Below are 19,192 nucleotides of genomic sequence, written 5' to 3' on the forward strand. Positions count from 1 at the left end.
CAAGTTGGATAATTCTAATCAGCAACAAGTCTCTGGCATTCCAATTCCGCCCCTCCAGCTAGGCTACTCACAAGTCCTGGAAAACTTCATTGGGCCAGCAGCTCTCCATAGCAGCCATCTCGTGGTCCCGGCATCTCCACTGGGTCTCCACTACAACCCACGGTCCTGGCTCCGTGGGGTCTCCATGCAGGCACCCAGCGAACCTGCTTCACACTGCCCATGGCCATTTCCCAACACATGACTGTGTTGCAAACTCAATGACCCTCTCTTTCCTGCATTTCTTATACTCCACAATACCAGGTAGGGTGCCAGTTTGTTAATCCAGGGGGGGATAAAGCAGACTTTGAAGAACAGGACACTCCTTGAGCACTCAGGCCCCTCCAAAAGAGTCGACATTCTTCCTGTTGCCCCAGCGCAGGTCAGCTGGCCCAGTCTCAAAGGCTGTAATCTCTCAATTGCAGCTCAATGGGCTGCAGTTCACCCTAAGATTTTTCTTTCTGTGCCATATCCCTCTACTCACACCAGTTCATTGCTGTGAAAAGCAACCCTGCACAACTTCTCAGGACACAGGCATAAGAGCAAACCTCACATAAACTGCTAGCTCAGTCCAAGCAAAGCTCTGTCTCAGCCTCATAAGCCAAACCTCACAGTCCATAGTTCTTACTGCCTTCAGGTCTTTCAACTCTGACCATAACAGTGCATCAAGCTGTACTTACAGCACTGCAAGGCATCTCTTAGGCCAAGGTTTCAAATCCTTCCACATTCCTCTTGAAAATCAGCTCCAAAAGGCCAAAGCACAGTCAGGGGTCTAGCAGCAATCCCACTCCTCGGTCCCACTTACTATTGCAGTCCGGTTCACATTGCTGGTAGAAATCACCTAACCAACAGCAGCTTGTGGGAAAACGATGGCATGAGCAGAGGGCGGACATCACCCCCTGGCCAACATCAGGTGGACAATAGCAACAGGAGAGTGTGCCAAACACTGGCAAGGGGACACTGGCTATAACACCCATAAGCCCGCCCCCAACAACACACTTCCTCCAGGAGGCGTTAATTCCCAAATCTCCATCAGCTGGGAAGCTAGCATTCAGAACACCTGAGTTTATGGGGAACACCTGAGTCAAACCACCACATTCTGCCCCTGGCCCCCATAAACACATAACCATACGTGATGTAAAATGCAATGCATTCATCCAACTTTACAAGTCCTATAGTTTTTATCAATTCCAATGATGTTCATACATCGCCATTGTCCAAGATCTTTTAACTGAGCCAATAATACCAAAAAATAACCTCAAAAAGCCTATAATGGCACAGAATTCACACTGTATGGGGGACGTCTGAATCAATCACAAGACTAGGGGATACTACGTGACTGTGCTTTATTAAGTCAGAAAGTGATGGGCTACTGCCGTCACGTGCCAATGTCACTGACTCTGCTAATCTCTGCAGAAAGGTACAGACAAGGCACAGAATATAGGACGTTACTGAAGAAACATGTCTCTAGGCAAAGCAAAGCTACATTAGGTCTACTGGTCAGAAGGCAGGGAAACACGTGCTAAATTTCAGGGAAAATGCCTCCAAGCATAGAGCTGGGTGGGGTTCACAATAGTCTAGAACTTGGCCCCTTAGAAAACTCACATTCCCTACACTACATTCTCAGACACGCACTTAGTGTGACCCTTGCTGGTGCTTTGGTCTTTTGGAGGCTCTAAGAAATTCAAGGCTTTCTGAGTGAAAAAGTACTTCACAAAATTTGGTATTAGGCACTGGGGAGAAGGCTTAGCGGTTAAGGCGCTTGCCTGCAAAGCCAAAGAACCCAGGTTCAATTACCCAGGAACCCACGCAAGGCAGATGGACAGGTGGCACGTGCGTCTGGTGTTCCTTTGCAATGGTGCTCCTCTGCAGTTCCTTTGTAGGCCCTGTCATGCCCATTCTCTGTCTCAAATAAATAAACATATTTTGGAACAGGGCGTGGTGGCGCACGCCTTTAATCCTAGCACTTGGGAGGCAGAGGTAGGAGGATCGCTGTGAGTTCGAGGCCACCCTGAGAATACATAGTGAATTCCAGGTCAGCCTGGGCCAGAGTGAGACCCTACCTCAAAAAACAAAAACAAACAAACAAAACAAAAAAATAGTTTGGGAGGCAGAGGTAGGAAGATCACTGTGATTTCAATGCCAGTCTGAGACTACACAGTGAATTCCAAGTCAACCTTGGCTAAGGCGAGACCATGCCTCAAATAACAACAACAAAAAATACTACTTGGGCTAGAGAGAGTTCAGTGGTTAAGGCACTTGCTTGCAAAGCCTAACAACTTGGGTTCCATCCCACAGTACCCACATAAAGCCAGATGAGTAAAGTGGTGCATGTGTCTAGAGTTTATTTGCAGCGGCGAGGGGCCCTGGTGTACCCATTCTCTCTGTCTCTGACTGCAAATACATTAAAAAAAAGTTTTTTAAAAAGACTACTTGGGGGTTGGAGAGATGGCTTAGCGGTTAAGCGCTTGCCTGGGAAGCCTAAGGACCCTGGTTCGAAGCTCAATTCCTCAGGACCCATGGTAGCCAGATGCACAAGGGGGCACACAGGTCTGGAGTTCGTTTGCAGTGACTGGAGGCCCTGGTGTGCCCATTCTCTTTCTCTTTGTCTGCCACTTTGTCTGTTGCTCTTAAATAAATTAATATAAATAAATAAATAAATAAATAAAAGACTACTTGGGGGACTGGAGAAATGGCTTAGTGGTTAAGGTGTTTGCCTGCTAAGCCTAAAGACCACGGTTCGATTCCCCAGGACCCACATAAGCCAGGTGCACAAGGGGGGGATATGCATCTGGAGCTTGTTTGCAGTTATTAGAGGCCCTGGCATGTCCATTCATCTGCCTCTTCCTCTCTCTCTACTGATCTCAAATAAATAAATATTTTTTTAAAAAAGACTTAGGGGCTGGAGAGATGGCTTAGTGGTTAAGCGCTTGCCTGTGAAGCCTAAGGACCCCGGTTCGAGGCTCGATTCCCCAGGACCCACGTTAGCCAGATGCACAAGGGGGCACACGCGTCTGGAGTTCGTTTGCAGTGGCTGGAGGCCCTGGTGTGCCCATTCTCTCTCTCTCTCTCTCTCCCCTCCTCCTCTCTGTCACTCTCAAATAAATAAATAAACAAACAAATAAAAAAAGACTTAGGGCTGGAGAGATGGCTTAGCAGTTAAGGCGCTTGCCTGCAAAGCCTAAGGACCCATGTTCGACTCTCCAGGTCCCACGTAAGCCAGACACTCAAAGTGACACAAGCGTGCAAGGTTGGTCATGTGCGCGCGTCTGGAGTTTGACCGCAGTGGCTGGAGGCCCTGGCGAGCCAATTCTCTCTCTTGCTCTTGCTCTCTGGCATAAAAAAAAAAAAAAAGAGACTAAATATTTCCTATCAATTACATTTGGAACAAAGCACTCTGTTTCCACAGAAAGAACTGCTCAGCTTCTCCAGAGTCCGGTTTGACAGAACATATGTGACCGACATGAACAGAGCCCCCCCCAAGGACCAAAGGTGCCCAACAGTGGGGGGCATGAGAAACAAAACCAAGCCACGGAGCTGGTCACTCACTCCCTCAGTGCGCATCCCAAGCGCAGTGGGCCGACCCAGGACTCCGGCTCCCCATGCACTAGCTGGGAGGAGCTGGTTACAAACCTCTCTGTGCTTCTGTCTCTTCGTGTACTAAATGGAGCTGGTGGCTACATGGAAACTGGCCTGCCAGGGCATCAGCCACTGTAATCGAACGCCAGGCGCTTGTGCCACCTAAGGGACGTGTGCGACCTGGCGCTTGCCTCACCCGCGTGCGTCAGGCTCACAGGGGACACTGGAGAGTCGAACGTGGGTCCTTAGGCTTCGCAGGCGAGCGCCTTAACCGCTGAGCCGTCTCTCCAGTCCTCCTTATGTCTTTCAGTATTGACGCGTACAGACTTCTCTAAGCAGTTATCAGCAAACACACAAAAGAGGCTTAATCCTCCACAGCAACAAGATGGGCAAGGGCAAAGAAATGCCCGTGTATTGCTCAACGCTGTTTTCTTTTTTCTTTAAATTATTTACTTCAGGGCTGGAGAGATGGCTTAGTGGTTAAGCGCTTGCCTGTGAAGCCTAAGGACCCCAGTTCGAGGCTCGGTTCCCCAGGTCTCACGTTAGCCAGATGCACAGGGGGGGCGCACACGTCTGGAGTTCGTTTGCAGAGGCTGGAAGCCCTGGCGCGCCCATTCTCTCTCTCCCTCTATCTGTCTTTCTCCCTGTGTCTGTCGCTCTCAAATAAATAAATAAAAAATGAACAACAAAAAAAAATTATTTACTTCAGAGAGAGAAAGGCAGAGACGGGGGTGGGGGCGGAAGAGGGGAGGGAGGGAGGGAGAGAGAGAGAATGGATGTGTCAAGGCTTCCAGCCTTTGCAAACAAACTCCAGACACATGCACCCCCTTGTGCATCTGGTTTATGTGGGTCCTGGGGACTCGAACATGGATCCTTTGGCTTCGTGGGCAAACGCCTCAACTGCTAAACCATCTTTCCAGCCCTCAATGCTGTTTTGTACCCATGAACCATGCGGAGTTAAAACAAACTACAATCTCAGGCTGCCTCCAACCACTCTGTAGTGGCTCACATGAAGTACTGAGGTGAGAAGTAAAAAAAAGTAATTGGTCTTTCTATAGCTGTTCACACTTGTAGCTACTTGCTCCATATTTATTTATTTATTTATTTTTTGAGATAGAGTTCAGGCTGACCTAGAACTGTGTAGTCTCAGGGCGGCCTTGAACTCACGGTGATCCACCTACCTCTGCCTTCCAAGCGCTGGAATTAAAGGAGTGCACCACCACACCAGCTTGCTCCACTTTTTAAAGAAAATATATTTTATTTATTTATTTTGGTTTTTCAAGGTAGGGTCTCACTCTAGCCCAGGCTGACCTGGAATTCACTATATAGTCTCAGGGTGGCCTCGAACTCACAGTGATCCTCCTACTTCTGCCTCCCGAGTGCTGGGATGAAAGGCATGCGCCAAAACGCCCGGCTATTTATTTATTTGAGTGAAAGAGGCAGAGAAAGTTAGTGAGAGACAGAGAAAGAGAGAGAAAGAGAATGAATGAGAATGAATGGGTGTGGCAGGTCCTCCAGCCACTGCAAATGAACTCTAGGCTCGAGCACCCCTTGTGCGTCTGGCTAACGTGGGTCCTGGGGAATCAAACCGGGATCCTTGGGCTTTGCAGGCCAACATCTTAACCGCTAAGCCATCTCGCCAGCCCTCCACTTCGTTTTGAGATGAAATCACGCTGTGTTACCCAGGCTAGGCTCAAGTCATCCTTTCACCTCAGCTTCTTGAGACCAGGACTCCAGGTACGCACAACTCTGCGTGGCTTATAGCCACCTGTCATTTGGAAGGTGAGGAAGAGCAAACCGTGGTGACACTTCACAGGTTGCTCTAGGCTCATGGGCTCTGACTTGGAGGATGGTGCCGTCGCATGCCTGCTGAGGAGCTTCAGGGAGGGAGCTGAATCCCGGCCACCCCCCCCCCTCAACCCGGCTGGGTTCACCGCACAAAGGCTGGGTGGACCTCAAAGACAAGTCCCCAGCAGGTGGCCAGGACAGACCCTTCCCAGGTCAGAAGCCATGCACGGGTCCTGAGAGCCCGCCTGCAGCGAGACCTCGGGCCCCACGGCACACGGTCACAGGCACGCGTGCGTGTAGAGGTTTCTAGACAGAAGAATGCTGGGCGGGGGGGGGGGGGGGGCGCATGAGGACAACCCCACCTGGTGCAGGTGTTTAGGATCCAGTCGAAAGGCTCAGGACCAGAGCCGGGCGTGGTGGTGCACGCCTTTAATCCCAGGACTTGGGAAGCAGAGGTAGGAGGATCGCCGTGAGTTCGAGGCCACCCTGAGACTCCATAGTGAATTCCAGGTCAGCCTGGGCTAGAGCGAGAACCTACCTTGAAAAACCAAAAAAAAAAAAAAAAAAAAAAAAGGCTCACGATCTAAGGACAGCCCCACCTGGTGCAGGTGTTTAGGACCCAGTCGAAAGGCTCAGGACCAGAGCTGGGTGTGGTGGCGCACGCCTTTAATCCCAGGATTTGAGAGGCAGAAGTAGGAGGATGACAGTGAGTTCGAGGCCACCCTGAGACTCCATAGTGAATTCCAGGTCAGCCTGGACTAGAGTGAGACCCTACCTTGAAAAACCAAAAAAAAGGGCTCATGATCTAAGGACAGCCCCACCTGGTGCAGGTGTTTAGGACCCAGCAGCCCTACCTGGTGTAGGTGTTGAGGACCCACGTCAGCAGGCTCACGATCTCGTTGGCCTCCAGGTCTTCGGAGGCCAGGTCCTGCATCCGCGTGCGCAGCGCCTGCTGGTACATGTGCAGGAGGTTCTGGAAGATCTCGTAGTGGCGGGGGAAGCACTGCACCATCAGGTTCTTGGCCACCGTGAGGTCGTCCAGGACGTACTTCCGGATGATCTCCAGGTGCCGCACGAGCCACATCTTGTCCGACTCCCGGGTGTCGGCCTGCGTGCCCTCGATCCTGGTGGTCACCGTCCTGTCCAAGATGGCAAACATCTTCTCCTTCCAGTTCTTGGGCCTCCCTGGGGGGACGAACCCGGTTTGCTTCTTCCGGTCGAGGATCCGCCTGTCGATCTTTTCTTCCCGTTCGATGATCCTGACCACAGAGACCAGGAGGGTGGGGTCCCGGCGGACCGTGACCAGCGACCTCTGTAGGACCATCCACAGCTGCTTGGCCAGCTCGTCAGACAGGCCCTGGGTACTGCCAAAGTAGCCGTGGATGAGGGTCATGTCGCGCGTGTTTCCGCTGTCAATACGGTACTGTTCACACATCAGCCCGTCCCGGGAGCACTCCAGGTCCATCAGCTTGCGGTGAGCCTGCAGGAGGGCTCCCTGCTCGATCAGGTCTTGGGTCTCCCTCACGATCTCGGGCACTAGGGAAGAGGCACAAGCTGGCACCGCAAAAGCACAGAACGCGCGGTCTGTGAAAGCATTCCACCTCCCCATGTGGACAGCTGTCCTCAAAGAGCCCAGCTTAACCACTCTGCGGTCAGGGAAAGGCTGACCACTCCCAGGGGAACATCGGGGTGGGAAGAGGTCATCTGCGGTCAAGGGGCTGTTCCTGGCTGGGGCAGCGAGTGCCGGCTCCCCAGGGCTAGAGTGGGCTTCTGGTAGAAGGGGACCCCATAGCCGGGCGTGGTGATGCACGCCTTTCATCCCAGCACTCAGGAGGCAGAGGGAGGAGGATCGCCATGAGTTCGAGGCCACCCTGAGACTCCACAGTGAATTCCAGGTCAGCCTGGGCTAGAGTGAGACCCTACCTGGAGAAAAACAAAATAAAAACAAAAACAAAAACAGAAAAACCAAGGATGGGGACCCACGCTCTCATTGCTGGTGGCCGCTTCTGGTCACAGAGATGAAAGCGGGGTTCAGCTGCTGCTGTTGTCATGCACCAAACCAGGAAGATCCACCCAAGGTTTTATTCCCTATCTCTGAGAAACTAATATAGTTTAAAAAAATTATTAGCTGGGTGTAGTAGTGCACGTCTTTAATCCCAGCACTCGGGAGGCAGAGGTAGGAGGATCACCCTGAGTTCGAGGCCACCCTGAGACTACAGAGTGAATTCCAGGTCAGCCTGGGCTACAGTGAGACCCTACCTCGAAAAAGCAAAATAAATAAATAAATAAAATTAGTAGTCTGCTTTTGAACACCACAGTGTATAGAGGTCATTGAAAAGGGGAGGGGATGGAGATATATAGAAACATGATTTTTATGTTACTGAAGTTAAGCTGACATAAATTTAAACTGACATAATCTTAGTATGTTAAATGAAATATTCAAGATGACCACAAGGAAAAGAGTTACACAATATACAAAAAAAAAAGAGAGGTTAAAAATGTTTCAATTCAAAGAGATTAAAAAGACAAAGTGACTAATAGTATAGGAAATTAAAAACAAAATATTTATACCGCATGAGGAAAACAAACAGCAAAATGACAGAGTTCCTCCATTTCTAGTAAAATCACTTTAAATATAAACAGATCAAACACCCTAAACAAAATGAGGAGATGTTATGGAAAGTATCAATAATAAAAATAAAAATAAAACAAGGATATCTCCTTGAGTGCCAGCTCTCCAGAGCTACAGTGGGCTTCTATTAGAAAAGAACCCCAAAACTGGGCATGGTGGTGCATGCCTGTTAAATTGACTCAGGGCTGGAGAGATGGCTTAGGAGATAAGGTGCTTGCTTGCGAAGCCTAAGGACCCATGTTCGACTCTCCTGATCCCATGTTCACCAGACGCACAAAGATGAGGCAAGTATAAGGTCACACACACCCACTGGGTGGTGCAAATGTCCAGAGTTCGATTGGCTGAGGCCCTGGTGCACCAATTCTTTCTTTCTCACTCTCTAAAATTAAAACACACACACACACACACACACACACACACATATGGTGACTCAAAGCTGTGCATGGGGGCACACACCTTTAACCCCAGCACTTAGGAGGCAGAGGTGTAGGAGGGTCACTGCAAGTTCAAGACCAGCCTGAAACTACATAGTGAATTCCAGGTCAGCCTAGGCTAGAGTGAGACCCTACCCCAAAAACCTAAACAAAAACAAAACAAAAAAGTAACCAAAAGAGCTCACGGAAGGACATTACATTTTACTAGAAGGTTCTGCCATGATCCAGTGATGGCATTCTTTTTTTTTTTTTTTTAATTTTTTGTTTATTATTTATTTGAGAGTGACAGAGAAAGTGTGTGTTGGGGGGAGAGAGAGAGAGAGAGAGAGAGAGAGAGAGAGAAAGAGAGAGAGAAAGAGAGAGAGAGAATGAATGGGTGCACCAGGGCCTCCAGCCACTGCAAACGAACTCCAGATGCGTGCGCCCCCTTGTGCATCTGGCTAACGTGGGTCCTGGGGAATCGAGCCTCGAACTGGGGTCCTTAGGCTTCACAGGCAAGCGCTTAACTGCTAAGCCATCTCTCCAGCCCCCCCCCCCTTTTAAAGATATATAATGTACCTTCCAAATAAAACAGGCAGCTCGAAATCATTGGCAGAAGAAAGTTCACAAATTTGTAGGAATTAATCAGCAGGGCAAAGGAAAGACCATGAGGGAAATTTAAAAGTACTCAGAAGAGAATGAAAATGAAACCGTGACACCATAGTGCTGCAACCAAAAATGGATTCCAGAATTGCTTCCATTAAGAAGAAATCAACAGGGCTGGAGAGATGGCTCAACGGTTACGGCACTTATCTTCTGTGAAGCCTAAGGAAATAGGTTTGATCCCCCAGTACCAATAAAAAGCCAGATGTACAGGATGGTGCATGTGTCTGGAGTCCATTTGCAGTGGCTAGAGACCCTGGTGCACCCATTTTCTATCTGCCTCTCACTTTCACTCTCTCTCAAATAAATAAAATATTTTTTTAAAAAAGCAAGGGGCTGCAGACTTAAAATGGCTTAATGGTTAAGGCGCTTGCCTGCAAAGCCAAAGGAAACCGGTTTGGTTCCCCAGGACCCAATAAGCCAGATGCACAAGGTGGCACATGCAACTGGAGTTCATTTGCAATGGCTAGAGGCCCTGGAGTGCCCATTCTTTCTATCGCCCTCAAATTAAAAAAAAAAAAAAAAATTGCCAGGTGTGGTAGCACACACCTTTGATCCCAGCACTTGGGAGGCAGAAGTAGGAGGATCACCATGAGTTCGAGGTCATCCTGAAACTACATAGTGAATTACAGGTCAGCCTGGGGGGGAGGGGGAAGGAAATCAAAATCAACGACCTAACTCTACAAGTCTACTAGAAGGAAATAAGAAAGAATAAACAAAATAGAGAGAATACATAACCAGAAAATAAAAATCAATTAAAGAGGAGTTGGCCCTTTGATAAGATCAAGGGGGGATGCAGAGATGGTTCAGTGGTTAAAGGTGCTTGCTTGGGCTGCAGAGATGGCTAGTGGTTAAGGCGCTTGCCTGCAAAGCCAGAAGGACCTTGGTAAAATTCCCCAGGACCCACATAAGCCAGATACACAAGCGGGTGCATGCATCTGGAGTTTGTTTGCAGTGGCTGGAGGCTCTGGCATGCCCATTCTCTCTCTCTTTCTCTCACACTCTGTCTCCTTCTCTCTCTCAAATAAATAAATAAATAAAATAAAGTTGTTTAAAAAATAAAAGGTGCTTGTTTGCAAAGCCTGGCAGCCTAGGTTCAAATCCCCAGTAACCACATAAATCTAGATGCATGAGGTGGCAGATTCATTTGGAGTTTATTTATACTGGTAGAGGTCTCACTTTGTCCATATTGTCTCTCTGCTTGCAAATAACTAATATTAAAAAATAATAAGCCAGCTATGGTGACACACACTTTTAATCGTAACACTTGAGGCAGAAGTAGGAGGATCGCTGTGAGTTTGAGGCCACCCTGAGACTGCAGAGTGAATTCCAGGTCAGCCTGGACAACAGAAAGACCCTACCTCAAAAAATAAAAAATAAACTCCCTCTAAAAATCAAGGAAACTGGCAAACCTTTAGCATATATGGACTAAGAAACAAGAAGATCCTAATTAATAAAATCAGAACCTAGGGACACAACCACTAATTTTCAGAAATTAAAAAAAAAAAAGGACTTTAAGAGATAGCAATGAAAAACTAAACATCAAGAAACTGGACAGCCTAGATGAAACAGGTCACGAAATACAAAAAGAACCAAACAAAACAACAAAACAAAACAGAACACCCTACCACACAGAACCACACAGGTGTGGCAACTCGGAGCAGACGCACAGGTGGAAAAGAAACTGAATCAGGTGTCAAAATTCTCCCCACAACCAAAGCCCCAACTCAGGGACGTCATGATGGCATGGGCCAGACCAGCACCATTTTTCTCAGGCTCTTCCAGATACTGATAAGGGACCATGTCTGGAGACAGCAGACACTGCTCAGGGACGGGTAGGGAGTGTCTTGCTTCTCGTGACATCACCGTCATCGTCCTGAGACTGAGAGTTCCAGTCCTCTGCCCCGTCGCCAGGTCTCCCCCAGGGCTGCTGCTGCTGCACTGGGACATCTGTCCTGCCCACCGGCCCCTGCCCCAGCTGCTTCCTGTCCTGGGCACTTGCACCTCAACCTGAGGCTGTGGCCCTTGTGCCATCCACGGCTGCTCCCTCAGGCTGGGGCCCCTCCAAAGGGGGCCCTTAAACCGGGCGTGGTGGCGCACGCCTTTAATCCCAGCGCTTGGGAGGCAGAGGTAGGAGCAACTGCACTGAGTTCAAGGCCAGCCTGGGCCTACCTTGGGGAAAAAAAAAAAAAAAAAAAAAAAAAAAAAGCTGGGTGTGGTGGCACATGCCTTTAGTCCCAGTGCTCGGGAGGCAGAGGTAGGAGGATCACTGTGAGTTCGAGGCCACCCTGAGACTACAGAGTGAATTCCAGGTCATCCTGGGCTAGAGTGAGACCCTACCTCGAAAAACCCTACGTTGAAAAAAAAAAAAAAAATGTGGGTCCTTGTTCCATCCACGGCTGCTCCCTCCAAAGTGGGCCCTTAGGTCAGGTGTGGTGGTGCATGCCTTTAATCCCAGCACTTAGGAGGCAGAGGTACGAGCATTGCTGTGAGTTCAAGGCCAGCCTGGGAATACATAGTGAATTCCAGGTCAGCCTAGTCTACAGTGAGTCCCTACCTTCAAAAAAAAAAAACAAAAAAATGTTGGGCATGGTGGCGCACGCATTTAATTCCAGCACTCAGGAGGCAGAGGGAGGAGGATCGCCATGAGTTCGAGGCCACCCTGAGGCTACACAGTGAATTCCAGGGCAGCCCGGGCTAGAGTGAGCTTACTTTGAAAAGCAAACACCAGACAAACAAAGTAACAAAAACTAGTGGGTTCTTGTCCCATCCACGGCTGCTCCCTTGTGCTGTGGTCCCTCTTTGGGCTGGCACAGGTGGCGCTGAGCCTCATTTCCATGCTCCACCCTGTCCCAGGACGGCGCCTTCCCCGCTGACCCCCGTTTGCTCGGTTGATCGCTTCCACCCACGTTCCAACGGAGCAGCCGGGCCTACGCAGGCGAGATCAAGCTCACCGTTCACTTGAGCACAGGCGTCAGACGTGGGGTGCCCAGCGATGCCGCCCCACCTGCCCACTGAGCTCCTGGGGTGTGCAGGGAGAGCAGGTTGGACACGTGGCGAGGTGGGCAAGTGCCCTGTCAACCATGAGCACCCCCCACTTCCCGTCCCCGGCACCGGATGACCGGCTACTGACCAGAGAAGATGTTCTTGAGATTCTCCACCGCCGCGGCCAGCTGGCTGTGCTGCACGACGGCGTCCTTCACGTCCCGCAGACTCTCGATGGTGTTGATGCTCTGCTTCCAGTCCTTGCTGACGTCGGCCAGTGACTGCTGGATGTCCTTGACGTCGTTCAGCGCGTTGTGCAGCTGGCTCAGGCCTGTGCGCACCCCGTCCAGCTGGGACTGGATCGCAGCCTGTGGGCGACACGGTGCCGGTCAGGAGAGCCACTGACGGCCGCATGGGATTTCCTCAGTGGGCCCGGGGGGATCAGGTTAGGAAAGAGACACTGGAGCCGGGCGTGGTGGCGCACGCCTTTGATCCTGGCACTCGGGAGGCAGAGGTAGGGGAACTGCTGTGAGTTCGAGGCCGCCCCGAGACTACAGAGTGAGTTGCAGGTGTTGCGGTCAGGTTCGCATTGCTGGGAGAAATCACCCAATCCAGAGCAGCTTCTGGGAAAAAGAGGTCTATTTTGGCTTACAGGCTCAAGGGGAAGCTCCATGATGGCAGAGAAAAACGATGGCATGAGCAGAGGGTGGACGTCACCCCCTGGTCAACATCAGGTGGACAATAGCAACAGGGGAGTGGGCCAGACACTGGCAAGGGGACACTGGCTATAACACCCATAAGCCCGCCCCCAACAACACACTTCCTCCAGGAGGCGTTAATTCCCAAATCTCCATCAGCTGGGAACCTAGCATTCAGAACACCTGAGTTTATGGGGGACACCTGAATCAAACCACCACACCAGGTAAGCCTGGGCTATAGCGAGACCCTACCTTGGAAATGAAGAGATACTTAAAGACTAGGGAGATAGAAAAGTGGAGGCTTGGGCTGGAGAGATGGCTTAGTGGTTAAAGGCTCTTGCTTGCAAAGCCCGGTGATCTGGGTTCAAGTCCCCAGAACCCAAGTACAGCCAGATATACAAAGTGGTGCATGTGTCTGGAGTTCATGTGCAGTGGAAAGAGGCCCTGGACCCTGGAGTGCCCATTCTCGCTTTCTCTCTCTTTGTCTCTCAAATAAATAATTTTTCTGTTTTTGTTTTTTGGTTTTTCCAGGTAGGGTTTCAATCTAACCCTGGAACTCACTATGTAGTTTCAGGGTGGCCTTGACCTCATGGCAATCCTCCTACCTCTGCCTCCCGAGTGCTGGGATTAAAGGCGTGCGCCACCATGTCCAGCTATTTTTCAAAAAATTAAAAAGATGGTGGCGCACGCCTTTAATCCCAGCACTCGGGAGGCAGAGGTAGGAGAACTGCCGTGAGTTTGAGGCCACCCTGAAACTACATAGTGAGTTCCAGGTCAGCCTGGGCCAGAGTGAAACCCTATCTGGAAAACACAAAAAAGAAAGAAAGAAAGAAAGAAAAACAATATATTGGACAAAAGACAGCCTCTTCAACAAATGGTGCTGGGGAAATTGGGCATCCACATGTAAAACACCAACAGCTATGTCCCATTGTGAAGGCTAATCTTGGTTGTCAATTTAACATTTACATATTTTTACTTTATTTATTTGTAAGCACAGAGAAAGACAGAGACAGAGAATGGGCGCGCCAGGGCCTCAAGTCACTGCAAATGAACTCCAGACGCGTGCGCCCCCTTGTGCATCTGGCTAACGTGGGTCCTGGGGAATCGAACCTGGATCCTTTGCTTTTGCAAACAAGCATCTTATCCGCTAAGCCATCCCTCCAGCCCCAGAAAACCTTTCTGAATGTGTTCTTGCTATGGGTATGCTCCTCTGGGTCCCATTCACATCCACACCCGTAGCAAACATGTCTAAGTCTCCTTTCACAGAGTGACAAGCACTTAGTCGCACATTAAGCTATTTTTTTAGTGGTGTTCTGGGGAAGAGGTTAAAATAGACCAACGGTTGTTTTGCCTAAAGCATTGCCTAAAAAGTTACACAGACTCCCAGACGTTTCAAGAGGTTGCTCTGGGGCTTCCAGCACTCGCCTGCAAAGCCAAAGGATCCAAGTTCGAGTCCCCAGGACCCACGTAAGCCAGATTAACAAGGTGGCACAAGCAGTGGCAAAGAGGCCCTGGTGTCTCCACTCTCTCTCTCTCTCTCTCTCGTCTCTGTTTCTCTATCTATCTATATGCCCCTCTCTCTCTCTCTTAAATTTTTTTGTTCATTTTTATTTATTTACTTGAGAGCGACAGAGAGACAGAGAGAGAATGGGTGCACCAGGGCCTCCGGCCACTGTAACAAACTCCAGACGCGTGCGCCCCCTTGTGCATCTGGCTAACGTGGGACCTGGGGAATCGAGCCTCGAACCGGGGTCCTTAGGCTTCACAGGCAAGTGCCTATCCGCTAAGCCATCTCTCCAGCCCCCTCTCTCTCTGTTTCTAAAAAGAAAAAAAAAGTTACCCAGACTCTCAGATGCTTGAAAAGGTTGTTTGGGGCAGGGGGGAATGGGCGTGTTTCCAATTTTCCCAGTCCTCTATATAAATCTTCGGCTTGGTATATAATTGTTGGAAGGCACTTGTTAAGCCCGGCTCTGCCGGCTCCCACATCACCAGGAAGTCTACATCACAAGGGCAACATCGTGCCATCGTGGGGGTGTTGGGGGGGAAACTATGAAACTCCAGACAGAAGCTCGGTCCTGCCTGAAAGAGACATGACCTCTGCAGTCCCCCTACCTTCAGCCTGGCCTCCACAGAAGCCTTCTTCCGGGCCTCCCTCCTCCGATATTGCTCCACCTTGTCCAGCTGGTCTGGACGCTGAAGCATTCCTGCAACTCTTTGGACGGCTGTTGCAAGAGCCTCACGGTCGGTCTCCTTCATGGTCGCTGAATGAGGAGGCGCTCCGCATGCGACATCACACAGGCACCTTGTGGGTACAAAAGGGGGTGGGTGTGTTAGGAAGAAGACACGTGGGCTGGAGAGATGGCTTAGTGGTGAAGCGCTTGCCTGTGAAGCCTAAGGACGCAGGTTCGAGGCTCGATGCCCCAGGACCCACGTTAGCCAGATGCACAAGGGGGCGCACGCATCTGGAGTTGGTTTGCAGTGGCTGGAGGCCCTGGCGTGCCCATTCTCTCTCTCTCTCTCTGCCTCTTTCTCTCTCTGTCTGTCACTCTCAAATAAATAAATAAACATAACCAAAAAAAAGAAAGGTAGACATGTTGCCACCGGACTTAACTGTCCAATTGTGAGTTCATCATAAGAGAACGTCCGTTATATTGAGCCCAGTAAAACCTGGAAGAAAGCTGAACCTGGATTATGAAAACCCACAAGTCTTTGGAACTCACGTGCAAGGGAACTTTTAACTATAGATTAAAGAGGCAGCCGGGCACGGTGGCGCATGCGTTTAATCCTAGCTCTTGGAAGGCAGAGGTGGGAGGATCGCCGTGAGTTCGAGGCCACCCTGAGACTCCATAGTGAATTCCAGGTCAGCCTGAGCTAGAGTGAGACCCTACCTCAAAACAACAACAACAAAGATTAAAGAGGCATATACAGGATGTTTGTATGGGGAACCGAGACCTTGTCACTCCACTACACGCATGACTCTCTGATGTTATTGTCAGCACTTCCAATGACACTAAAACATGTATGATTTTAACTCTACAGAGCTACACATTAAATTCACAAAGTGGACATTCACGTGAGTCCTAGGGGTGTAAGCATTTCCCTTAATGTTCATAACCATATATTAATGCTGCTCTCACTTTTGGATAGAAAAGCTTCTTTTTTCAGATGGCAGTGAATTTGGGATGACTCAGAAGGCATCATGGTGCTGAGAAGAAGTGACAGAGGAGTGCTCAGCACTGCAATATCTCTATCACACCTTCCAAGGCTCAGGGTCCATTGCGGAAGAGGTGGCAGAAAGAATGTAAGAGCCAAAGGAAGGGTAGGACTCCTTACAACGTGCTCCCCCCAGACACAAAGTGGCCTGGATATCCATGACCTCACAGTGCCTGACACTACCTACACAAGACCCTCATAATAGGAGGAAAAGATCATGACATCAAAATAAAAGAGAGACTGATTGAGAGGGGGAGGGGATATGATGGAGAGTGGAGTTGTGAAGGGGAAAATTGGGGGGAGGGAATTACCATGGCTTATTGTCTATAATTATGGAAGTTGTCAATTAAAAATTAAAAACAGAAGGGGAGGGGTCTAGAGAGACAGCTTAGCTGTTAGGGCACTTGCCTGCAAAGCCTCAGTTTGATTCCCCAGGACCCACATTAGCCAGATGCACAAGGTGGTGCATGCGTCTGGAGTTCGTTTGCAGTCGCTAAAGGCCCTGGCATGCTCATTCTCTCTCTCTCTCTCTCTCTCTCTCTCTCTCTCGCTCGCTCACTTGCTCGCTCGTTCTCTCCCTTCCTCCTTGTGTCTTTCTCTCTCTCAAACAAATAAATAAATAATAATAAAAAAAAAGAGGTGGGGGCTGTGAAGCCAAAGGATCCAGGTTCAATTCCCCAGGGCCCACATAAGCCAGATGCACAGGTGGTGCGCACGCGTCTGGAGTACATTTGCAGTGGTCGGAGGCCCTGGCGCGCCCATTCTCATTCTCTCTCTCAAATACATAAATGAAATAAATTTTTAAAAATAGAAGAAGTGGACATTCAAACCACTCCTGCTGGGAGCCCAGTTAAGGTTATCCCCTCCACCTCAAGACCAGCACGTGGGACTGCCTTCTGTGAGGGGACAGTCCAGCAACGGTGGGGCCACACCAGACGCCAAGGCAATGCACTTCGGAGAGAAGAGTCCAGTCCTAAGCGGGAACCCCCAGAGGTGACAACGGGCGTCCGGTTCCAGTGACAGCCTGAGGGCGGGCAGGGAGGACACTCCTTGGGCCCAGGTGTCACCTCTTGCAGGCCTGGGCGCTAGGAGGGAGGACTTCCCACTTGAGGGTTGGGGGGAGGACACCATCCTGACAGGGACACTGTCCTGCATGGGACATCATCCTGAAAGGGACAGTGTCCTGCAAGGGACATCATCCTGCAGGGGACATCGTCCTGAAAGGGACAAAATTTTTCAAGGGACATTGTCCTGCAAGGGTCATAATTTTTCAAGGGACATCGTCCTGCAAGAGACATCGTTTTTTTCAAGGGACATCGTCTGGAAAGAGACACCGTCCTACAAGGGACATCGTCCTGAAAGGGACATCATTTTTTCAAGGGGCATCATCCAAAAAGGGGCACCGTTCTGCAAAGGGGCATTGACCTGCAAAGGGACATCATTTTTCAAGGGACATTGTCCTGCAAGGGACATCATTTTTCAAGGGACATCGTTCTGCAAAGGAACATTGTCCTGAAAGGGACATCATTCTGCAGAGGGACATCGACCTGCAAGGGACATCATCTGGAAAGAGACACCGTCCTACAAGGGACATCATCTTTCTTTCTCTTTTTCTTTCTTTCTTTCTTTTTTTTTTTCTTTTTTGAGAGAGGGTCTCGCTCTAGCCCAGGCTGACCTGGAATTCACTATGGAGTCTCAGGGTGGCCTCGAACTCACGGCGGCAATCCTCCTACCTCTGCCTCCCGGGTGCTGGGATTAAAGGCGTGCGCCACCATGCCCGGCTCTGGGACATCATTTTTCAAGGGACATCGTCCTGCAAGAGATGCTGTTCTGCAGAGGGACATCGTCCTGCAAGGGACATCGTCCAGCAAGGGACATCATTTTTCAAGGGACACCGTCCTGCAAGGGACACTGATCTGCAAAAGGACAGCGACCTGCAAGGGGCATCATTTTTTTTTCAAGGCACATCGTCCTGAAATGGACATCGTCCTGCAAGGGACATCATTTTTCAAGGGACACCGTCCTGCAAGGGACACCGATCTGCAAAAGGACAGCGACCTGCAAGGGGTATCATTTTTTTTCAAGGCACATCGTCCTGAAATGGACATCGTCCTGAAATGGACATCGTCCTGAAATAGACATCATCCTGCAAGGGACACTGTCCTGCAAGGGACACCGATCTGCAAAGGGACAGCGACCTGCAAGGGGCATCATTTTTTTTTCAAGGCCCATCGTCCTGAAATGGACATCGTCCTGAAATGTACATCATCCTGCAAGGGACAGCGTCCTGCAAGGGACATCATTTTTCAAGGGACACCATCCTGCAAGGGATGCCGATCTGCAAAGGGACAGCGACCTGCAAGGGGCATCATTTTTTTTTCAAGGCACATCGTCCTGAAATGGACATCGTCCTGCAAGGGACATCATCCTGCAAGGGACATCGTCCTGCAAGGGACATCATTTTTCAAGGGACACCGTCCTGCAAGGGACACCGATCTGCAAAGGGACAGCGACCTGCAAGGGGCATCATTTTTTTTCAAGGCACATCGTTCTGAAATGGACATCATCCTGAAATGGACATCGTCCTGCAAGGGACATCATCCTGCAAGGGACATCGTCCTGCAAGGGACATCATTTTTCAAGGGACACCGTCCTGCAAGGGACACCGATCTGCAAAGGGACAGCGACCTGCAAGGGGCATCATTTTTTTTTCAAGGCACATCGTCCTGAAATGGACATCGTCCTGCAAGGGACATCATCCTGCAAGGGGCAGCGTCCAGCAAGAGACACCGGCCCGACGGGCGCCTGGCCCTTGGGGGCCTGGGTTAAAAGGGACCCCCGCCGCAGGGGGTGCTGGAGGGCCGTCCAGCCGGGACAGCGACGCCGCCGCGCCCGGGCCCCGCCGCCCGCCTCCCCGCCCGCCCGGCCGCCGCCGCCCCTCCGCTCACCTCCCGAGCGCCGCTCGCCGCCTGCGCCACCGGGAGCCCGGCCGGAAGTGGACGGCGCCGGGCACTCCTTCCGCTTCCGGCGCCAGGCCCGGACCCGGAAGAAGCGGATCTGGGGTTCGCTCTGGAGCCCCCCTTCCTCCCCCCCCCCCCCCCCGCTCCCGCCGCCTCCCCCAGGAGGAGGCTGCTCGGAAGCTTGCCCACGGTGCTGGACCCCACCCCCTGTGCCAGTGTTCACCC

At 50.6% G+C, this 19,192-nt stretch overlaps 1 protein-coding gene across 1 annotated transcript in view; it reads right to left on the minus strand.

Moving 5' to 3' along the window:
• Exoc3 (exocyst complex component 3) overlaps positions 1-19,021 on the minus strand; it is a 22,380-nt gene extending 3,359 nt beyond the window's left edge. Inside the window, exons 1-5 of the mRNA XM_045139391.1 lie at positions 18,956-19,021; positions 14,907-15,096; positions 12,245-12,464; positions 6,258-6,939; positions 5,361-5,481 (exon numbers count right to left, since the gene is read on the minus strand). Of these exons, the coding sequence (XP_044995326.1) occupies positions 5,361-5,481; positions 6,258-6,939; positions 12,245-12,464; positions 14,907-15,050 (1,167 nt within the window). The 5' untranslated portion in view covers positions 15,051-15,096; positions 18,956-19,021. The remainder of the gene's footprint in view (positions 1-5,360; positions 5,482-6,257; positions 6,940-12,244; positions 12,465-14,906; positions 15,097-18,955) is intronic.
• Between the last annotated feature and the right edge of the window lie 171 nt (positions 19,022-19,192).

This window comes from Jaculus jaculus, chromosome 21 (genome assembly GCF_020740685.1).
Source record: "Jaculus jaculus isolate mJacJac1 chromosome 21, mJacJac1.mat.Y.cur, whole genome shotgun sequence".
NCBI lineage: Eukaryota > Metazoa > Chordata > Mammalia > Rodentia > Dipodidae > Jaculus > Jaculus jaculus.